This window comes from Mixophyes fleayi, chromosome 6 (genome assembly GCF_038048845.1).
Source record: "Mixophyes fleayi isolate aMixFle1 chromosome 6, aMixFle1.hap1, whole genome shotgun sequence".
Classification (NCBI taxonomy): Eukaryota; Metazoa; Chordata; class Amphibia; order Anura; family Limnodynastidae; genus Mixophyes; species Mixophyes fleayi.
Window position 1 is genome coordinate 169,520,947 of NC_134407.1, and position 9,369 is coordinate 169,530,315.

Consider the following 9,369-nt stretch of genomic DNA (forward strand, 5'->3'; position numbering starts at 1 on the left):
CTCAAAAAGGGAGGCTCATTGTTAGTAACACTTCCCCTCTGGGGGGGGGGGGGTTATGGGGTAAAATCTGTGCAGGCAGGTGCCAGCTACTATCCAAATGAGGGAGAGAGGGGCTTCATGGCCTAGAAACATTAGGGGCGTTTGGTCACCCCATTTTGGTGTTTATAATGGCTGGTAGTTGATTGGCCTATGCTTTTCTTTGCCATCACTAAAATGTATTCAATTCAATAAATTTGTGACCTTCTCTGCCAAGCAAGCCTCCTGTGTCATTTTCTCCTTAGTTAAGTCAATGTTTGTCAGGGTGCATAAAGTAAAGGGAATTTTGAATCAACCAATAGGCAGCTTAATAATTAAACTATATTTCTAGAATAATTAATACTTAAATATGTAATGTATATAGTATATACTAATAGCATTTACTTCTATTGTAAAGAACATTGTTCAAATTACATTTTCCCTAAAACTATCAATGTTTGATAGTTGTGCCTATAAAATGTGTTTATCTGTATAACATACACATTTTGGTGAAACCAAAGTTGATGTTCTAATGATGACCTTTCAATTTATTGCATGGACACTGGTTATGATATGAAATCAACATTCTTTATATATTGTTGTACTACTTTCAAACGTCACTCCCCTTATCTTCTTTTTCCTTAAGAATTTCCATATTCTCATATTGTAGGATCATTAAATTGAGGAGACTGGGAATTTTGCCAACATAAATTATTATGTAGAAGGATAAAAAGTAACCTTTGATAGTTTAAGCAGGAACTAGTAAGGCAGGATCAAGAAGGCAGATAACTGAACTGAGAACTTGGGCAGGGACAGAACCCTAAAGTAAATAACAATCGACCCAACATTTTTGTGTACTATATCCTATAAGATCCTATTTCCCTATGGAAAGAGTCCCCTCCAGCACTAAGTTGCCAGGTTTTATAACGCAAAATTCCAGGAAGGAAACACAATGCCTTATGCCTTAACAATGTCATTTTTTTCCTAGTAATTTGATTGGCTGCATCCTCGTGAAAATTTGTTCATTCTAAACATGGCTGCCTCCACTGTATGCAAGCAACAGTGCATGGACTTAACATTTGCACATGTATATTTCTTATATGGTATACTTGTGAAAAATGAAAAAATAAGGGTTTTAAACAGTGTATCAATAAAGACAACCAGTTTTATGCTTGACCCTATTTATTAGACAGCTGAAGAATAAGAGATTATAAAGCAAGCTTTTAATTCATTCACTAGTTCCAGGTGTTGAACATTATGTGCGATCTGCAGGTCAGTTGGGTAAGTTAACAGATCTTGGCTCCATAGTTCCTTCATAAGTCATATTCAGAGCAGAAAGAGGAGGGTCTTCTATGAGGAGCTGTCTAATCACTCAGAGAGGTCTCATTTTCTTTCAAATTTAACTACAAAGAGAGCAACACAAAATAAGTATAAATTAGACATAAATCTATGAGCTTTGTGCTTTTCTATTTACATTTAGTATTCAGCTAAGTGCATGCTATTGTATTTTATTAACAGTCATTACGGACAATGAAAGCTCCAATGTATGTGTCCTTCAATAGACTAAAGATATTAAATCTGCTGTGTATTGGGAAAATCCTTCCCCCATGATCATAGCTTTATTTAAAATATCTTCTTTTCTGAATAGCTCTTGCTACTTACTTTTACATGTAACTACTAGCTCTTAAAACGTGTGTTCCATTGTCCTTTAAAGAGCAAACAAACAAATACACAGTGACCTCTTATATATCCTGACAAATATATACCTTGATAGAACTGGAGAGGTAGCTATTTTATGTGTTACACAACATGCATGTTAGATACACTAGTTATGTATTGTGTTTTGTTAAATGTTTGGGCTCATTTCTTACTTTCTGGGGGTAAATGTATCAAGCTGAGAGGTTTCCGGCAGGTTTGAAAAACCAATCAGATTCTAGCTATCATTTATTTAGTACTTTATACAAAATGATAGCTAGAATTGATTGGTTGTTATAGGCAACATCTCCACTTTTCAAATCTGCCGGTAAACTCTCAGCTTGATACATTTACCCCCTGGTCTGAGTTACCTTTCTACAGCCATCCATGCAAAATGGTGTTTATCAAAGAGTTTAAAAAAAGTGTTTTCTCGAAGTACAATAATAGTCAAATGAAGAACATATAGTATATGATGTGACTTACCATCTTTGGTTGTGCCCACAACGATCCTGTTAAACAAATAGATCACAGATAAGAGAAACATTCAAACTACAATATATGAAAGTACAGAGTTCCCTGTCATTTCAATAACCAGGTCTTATTTTCCCCTTAAAATGATGACCTAGTTATATGACCAGTTTTTACATTTCCAGCTTAAACATTAACTAGTGTTAGGAAGATTTAAAAGCTATAATCCCTATGGACATTATGCAGATCATCTTCTCCAAAAGGAGAAGGGACTTCTGGGTAATGCAATTTAACACAGCCATTTAGACCAACATCCCATTCATTTTCCTAATGAGCAAATAAATATATCCATGCATCATACCTGCACCCTAGAATAGGAATCGGGGACATATTTTAAATTTAGTTGACACATGTGTTTAACACAGTGGCGGATCCAGGGGAAGGAGATAATCGGGGCAATTGCCCCACCTAGCTGGTGCGGGCTGTCTTCAGCCACACACTATATCCTTGTCCCTGTCGGCTGAGAGACGGACACAATCAGAGAGGCCGGGCAGCATCCTCAGCCTGGTCTCTGCCATCAGGGCAATGTATATATTATGTGGCTACAGGCAGCAGCACAGAGAAATAGGGGGCACTAAATCGCCCCCCCCCCCCCAATCTAGGTCCACCCCTGGTTGAATACATATATAAAGTGGAGGTAGCTTCTTATTTATGATCTATGTCAATATTCATGAGAATGCATGCTATCAGTTTACTAGGAGCCAGTAACATCACTGTTGTCGCTAGTTCTTACTGAATTGATTGGCTACGCTCAGCCAAAAAAATTGCTGCCTCGCTGTGTGTCAGTGACAGGCACATTTAAGCTAACTAAATAATTCAGACAGAAGTATATTTAAACATCAATATGGCTCTATACTCACTGTGAGTCATGACCTTCCAGGAGCTGACGATAGGTGGCGATTTCCTGTTCTAAACGTGTCTTGATATCCATGAGCATTTTGTACTCGTGGTTCTGGCGTTCCATATCAGACCGGAGGTCACCAAGTTGTGCCTCGTAACTGCTAATTAGCGATTGAATTTGTTGCAATTGCGCACCATATCGCCCTTCTGTTTCCGCGAGGGTACCTTCAAGGGATGATTTCTGTAGACAGACAGATAACAAGTCAAACTAAATCAGACAACAGTGTCATCCCACTTTATCAGCAACTTGACCTAAAAGCTTTTTTTTTCTTGTGATAAACTGTTGTAGTTTCTTTTAATTTGCACCAGCAATCCACCAATACTAACCATACTGAGCTGAGACTGGAGTTCTATCTCCAGTCCTTGGAGCGTACGCCTTAGGTCTGTGATTTCTGTCTTGCTGGTCTGGATCAGTTCTGTGTGTGTGGCGACTTCCTTGTTCAGTTCTTCAGTCTAGATAATATAAGAGAAACATGTTTTAAGGACACGGGAAATATAGCACTAAGAATATTGTGCACAGACATGTTTTTCAAAGGTTACAAAAATGAATTGTTGCATTACCTTAGAGAAGAACCAGGTTTCGGCATCCTTGCGATTCTTCTCAGCCATGATCTCATACTGGTCTCTCATATCACTCAAAATCTTGCTGAGATCCACACCTGGTGCCGAGTCCACTTCAACACTGACTTGTCCACCGGTTTGTCCACGTAATGCGTTTAATTCCTGGATGAGACATTAACACTTTGCTAGAAGCGCATACTAGCATTCTAAAACCAAACTCTAATAAACCTTATATAGACCTCATTAAATTTCATAACATATCTTCAAGTTTGACATTTTTCTAAAGAACGGCATATTGTATAATCCTCGTCTGTTAAACATTCTCTTCATAGACCTAGCCTAGATAATACTACACGTCTTGATTCATTAGAGTTATGTAGTTAGTTCCCCACAACTTGGCTTAGGGATATGTTGTATCTATGCTCCTGCTGATATTCTGTTACACTGATTTGCAGATCAGTAACTGCAGGATCATTGTTCTCTTGAAAGTGATTTCTTTTCCCTATGTCTAACAAAATTAATAAAATTTTACATTAAAAATTTTTTTTATATAATTGATTGGTCAGATTGTGACCTACACTTTTTAAAATGGTAGAGCATCTATTTAGGGCTATATACAATGGCTGCATTATTACCTCTTCATGGTTCTTCTTCAGGTAGGCCAGCTCCTCCTTCAGGTTCTCTATCTGGAGCTCCAGATCAGTTCTAGCCAAGGTCAGTTCGTCCAACACTCTACGCAACCCATTAATATCAGCCTCCACACTTTGGCGAAGGGCAAGCTCATTCTCAAACCTTTAAAGCAAACGACAATTATGATTACTGTCTGATATATATCTCTAAAGGGGTTAATAAACTAATACATAATAATAGAGCAGGTGTTCTGCAAAAGAGTAATTGTAGTCTATCATTTTCCAATATAAATTTGTCTACTGGGAGCACTGTTCCATTAAGTCTAGGGCAGATATTCAGTGCCTACCTCAATTATATATTTCTTCCATAGGCAAATGTAGCTGTACTTTTAACTTATAGTTAAAGAACATTAATAAAAAAATATTATTATGGCCTACTGCACAGTAAAAGAGAAAAAGTCTTATATTGACATAAAACACTTTTCGGTTTCATCAGCTTACAGCAAGGTGTGGCCATTATTGAAATGGAACACACATCAGCTCACCAGGACGCCGGCCAAAATCCCAGGCACACACAATAGGTGCTAGAAGGTTATTGAGCCAGAACGCACAGTATTGTGTGTGGAAACAGTACAGACTCTGCTCTGTCATTGTATACTGCTGTAGGACTCCGGTATAGCTTGGACTTGTACCAGCATTGTGTTGACAATGGGATATCCTGTACCCTGGACTTTTAGCTCAGCCATAAGGAAAACAGAGTGTAGGGTAGGGTTTCCCAGCAGCCTTTGCCCAGGAGACGTGGGTGTAATGTGAAAGTCATGTTATGAAATTATTGTGTTTTGTTGCTGTGCGGCTGCTTACTGATTAACTTGATCGTTCCCTGCAGGGAGTATTGTAGAGCAAGGTGACGGAAAAATACTTTTAAAGAGGCAATATTTTCAATTCTGATTGTCCAGAGAGACATATGTGTAACATTTTTCAAGATTAGGGCCACACCCAACACTTGTATTGTGGCGCTCACGAGATGCCCCATACCCCATCTCACTCTGCCTTCTGCTACCTCACCACACTGGTATGGCTTTAGGAATTAATGTTTTCTTTCAAGTTACATTTGAGCATCGTGCCCTTATCAGTTATCAGTTGTCATCATTGATTCTTCTTTGATTCTTAATTGATTAGGAATAGCTACTGACAATCATGTCTCCCTATCCTGATTAACAAGCAAAAAGTGTATAGCTGTAAGTTGTGACCAGACAAACATAATGAAACCTTTTTCTCTAATTACATAAATTAGTCCAAATAATGTCCCTTAGTGAGGTTGTGCCTATTTACTGGGCAGCCAGACACCTTTTTGAAATTGTGGCACTCCCGCAAAATTCTGGACTCATTTGAAGGTATGATGTTGCATTATAGTATAATTAAGATTTGCATAGAATCATACATTAAGTGCGTAGATTACCATTCTCCTTTTCAGAAGAAGAAGGACCCACAGATAGAAAAATAACAGTACATCAGCATGCACATGGCATGATTTACATTGAAGGTAAACATGTAAGTGCCTTGAGATTATCAGTGTTATCATGTACTAAAGATGAATATATCTGGATTTTGGTCCATATTTAAATATTTTTCCAGAGGATGTCACAGATACGAGCCTCAAAACTCCCCTAAGAGAGAAATATCGTAGTGTACTATATTAATATCATGTTAATAACTTATGAAGGTTATTGACTAAGTGGGAATGTATATCCCTCTTAATCATACATGCCAACTTTCAAAACTTCGACATTGAATAGCGGGGGCGGAGCTTAATGTGGTGATTAAGCCCCACTCCCGTCATTCCATGCCGTGCATTTCAGCGAATCCGGGAGATTTGTTTACTCCCCAAAATTCATGAGACTCCCGGGAGTTCCAGGAGAGTAGGCAAGTATGCTCTCAATGGAGGGTAATTCTAATCCTGTTCATACAAAATACACATACGGTATATCTGCATTGAGAACAAGACCAAGAAGGACACAGTGATTCATACTTTCTTTGCATAGAATCTAACTAAAATTGTAGTCAAGTCATGTAACTAAAGAGTTAATTAAAGAGTTCACTACTTACTTAGTTCTGAAGTCATCTGCTGCCAGCCTGGCATTGTCTACCTGCAGGACAACTTTGGAGTTGTCAATAGTAGCAGCAAGGATCTGAAAGGCACGAAAGGTCACATTTTCCAATTATTTCTCACTTTCAGCAACAGCAAAACACACCTCATCTCTGTGTAGTGTAACAACAAATACCTTGTAAGATGACAGAACACTGTAAATTACATAATTGTGGTGGTTTCAGGCTTTGCCACGCCCCAATGATAAAGGTGACTGAGATAAGGATAACTGTATCTTGTTTACATTGTAAGGGGCTGTCTAGGATGTTTCCCAGTTTCCCTGAGAGGATGCCTCAACCTGTATGTTAGTACTAGCATTTGTTTGTATAGTGCTAACATATTTCACAGAACATTACAATGTTTATACAAGCACATCAGTCACTGCCCCAGTGAAATGTATACATCTCCCTTTTTCATTAAAGGATCTATACTGTTTAAAGAAAAAGTTGTGCACACATGGAAAAGCCTGCCAGCAATGGTAACATAAAATGTAATACGATTGATACAATATAATTTAACACAAGTGACTTAAAGTTCTTTATATATGTTAGCAGTTTAAATAGGGCCTTATAAAACTGATATTGTGCTTAAATAAACCAGTTTGTCTAGTTCATGTGTCCCTTCCCTAACCTCTCCGATAGCTTAGATCCAGGACGGAAGCTGCATGGAGCACAAGCCTATGTAAACAGGTAAAGTACTGAGAATAGTATTAAGAAAAAGAGTGCTATATTCATTGCCCTCAGATTGTACTTATGCAATTAATAAGCTCCAAAAAATGACAAAATATAGCAGTAGTATTAAAAATGCCTATTTACATGTATCTAGATTTATATAATGTATAAGTGTCTGATCCGTCACAACTTTCATAGTAAAGCCATTAGCCCACTGGTGTTGAAAATCATGTGTTCACTTTTATGTAAAAACATGAATGACCCCATATACATTTTAACTTGCACCCATGGTGGCATAGGAGTGTCTAAAGGGCGCTGCCTCTCCTCTCACTCCTGTGCACTGCACCCCCACCCCACCCCCTGACCACAGGTGTAAGCGTTGGTTCCAAATGCAGTTGTCACTGGTATTTTGTAATAATGGCAGCGAGTAGCAGCCTAAAGGTGAAACATTTGAGAATGTATATGAAGGTGACAGGTGGATAACAGTAACATTTTGCTTTATTAATTATTGATATTATCTTATAAAGCAACTGCATGCTAATCAGTCAGTTACATGTTGCTACAACAAATAAAGGACACAGCTACATATGTTATTCAATACAAGTGAGAGAGTAATGTGACTGTAAAGTGTGCAGCAGTTTACATACAGCTAGAAATTCTAGATTGTCAGACTGAACAATTTGATTATAGAAAACTGAAAGAGTAGTAGCTACATGGACTCTTTACCAGGCAGAGAAGTTATAAGGGTTAAAAAAAATCTTTAAAGCGAAGACGGTTATGAGATAAATAGAAAAAAAAGCAAAAGAACACTAGACAGGTTTTGTAGGACTGTTTCTGGCATTATATTCTGTGTTTATACTAATGTAATGTAATTAGTAAAAATGAGAGAACTCCTTCCCTATGCTGCACGGGATTAGACAAGGAATTTTTCTCACATGGGAAGTTTTATTAACATTTTGTGTACTGGATTTCTTCACTCCTTCACTGGAGTGAGGAAGAATCTGTACCATATGTTTTAAAAGGATGGCATATATGCCAGCTCACCTTGTCTCTCAGGTCCTCGATGGTCTTAAAGTAGTGGCTGTAGTCACGGCCTGGTCTGGGTCCTTGTTTCTCATACCAATCCCGGATCTTCACCTCCAAGTCTGCGTTGGCAGTCTCCAGAGAGCGCACCTTGTCCAGGTAGGAAGCCAGACGGTCGTTCAGGTTCTGCATGGTCTCCTTCTCATTGCCAGCCAGCAAGGCATCCCCTGACACACTAACACTGTACCCTCCGCCATACCCACCACCACCAGATCCAAAGCCACTGCTGTAGCCACTGCTACCACCTCCTAGACCACCACCAAAGCCAGAAGAGACAAAGCGAGCAGAAGACACAGAGACACCCTGGCCCCCATACCCACCATGCACACTGGGAGCTTTGAAAGAGACTCTCCCAGCTCCCCCACCAATACCACTTCCCAGCCCTCTGAAGGAGCTTGAAGAGCTGGTCTGGCGTATGCTGTAGGACATGGTAGAAGTTGCTGGCTACTGCAGGCTTAGAGATGCAGATCACAGGAGTGTAACTGTTTTCTCTCCTCCAGCTTCCTTTTTATCCCTCACAAACTGGGTGGTGCCTGAAAGCCCATTGGAATTTCACCGGTTCCTTCTTCTCTTGCCAAGTAACAAAAGAAATGTCTCATTGGTCTGTTGGAATGATCTTTTTTTTTTTTTTCTAACTGCCCTCAAAGTTACATTTGACACTAGGCAAACAGACTGCATTTTTTTCTCCTAAAGAGTAGACAAAAGAGTTGATTCAGGTGAAGAGGGAGGAGGCGAGATACTGTAGTGCTGGACTAAATATCTAAGTGATTATGTATAGAAAGATAAGACATTTTCACTTAACTCAATTGTTTCCAGATTGAAGTGTAGATTTTAAGATACTCAGTAACCATATACAGTAATATAAAAGTATAATTAAAAGGAGATAAAAGGAATACAACATTCTGGTTGCAAAAGTGAATACATAAAATGTATTTGAAAAGGTACAAACCTGGAATACTGAACTGATAAACCAGCAAGCTAATATTTTACTAGTATATTAAGTTTAAATGTTAGAAGGCACTGGGCACAGTTATAATTTTTTTTTTAAATGTTATAAACATCTCATTCAAGTAAGCAGGTAAAAAATGTACCGAATTGTTGGATGAACCTGTAAATCAGACCTTTTAAACAGAGTGATGTT

At 38.5% G+C, this 9,369-nt stretch overlaps 1 protein-coding gene across 1 annotated transcript; it reads right to left on the reverse strand.

Moving 5' to 3' along the window:
• Positions 1–1,179: 1,179 nt before the first annotated feature.
• On the reverse strand, positions 1,180–8,714 carry LOC142094730 (keratin, type I cytoskeletal 19-like). The gene is made up of 8 exons (XM_075177158.1): positions 8,190–8,714; positions 6,435–6,517; positions 4,335–4,491; positions 3,700–3,861; positions 3,466–3,591; positions 3,099–3,319; positions 2,194–2,219; positions 1,180–1,418 (listed from the first exon to the last, which is right to left on the reverse strand). The coding sequence occupies exons 1-8, from the start codon at positions 8,655–8,657 to the stop codon at positions 1,399–1,401; spliced, it is 1,263 nt and encodes a 420-aa protein (XP_075033259.1). The 5' UTR covers positions 8,658–8,714; the 3' UTR covers positions 1,180–1,398.
• Positions 8,715–9,369: the final 655 nt, after the last annotated feature.

Excerpts from the sequence above, each read along its gene's own strand:
- LOC142094730 (XM_075177158.1), bottom strand. The coding sequence starts at position 8,657 with ATGTCCTACAGCATACGCCAGACCAGCTCTTCAAGCTCCTTCAGAGGG. Across the intron at positions 4,492-6,434 it reads GCAGATGACTTCAGAACTAA|GTTTGAGAATGAGCTTGCCC; the intron begins GTAAGTAGTGAA and ends TTTGCTTTAAAG. Across the intron at positions 3,320-3,465 it reads TCCAGTCTCAGCTCAGTATG|AAATCATCCCTTGAAGGTAC; the intron begins GTTAGTATTGGT and ends GTCTGTCTACAG.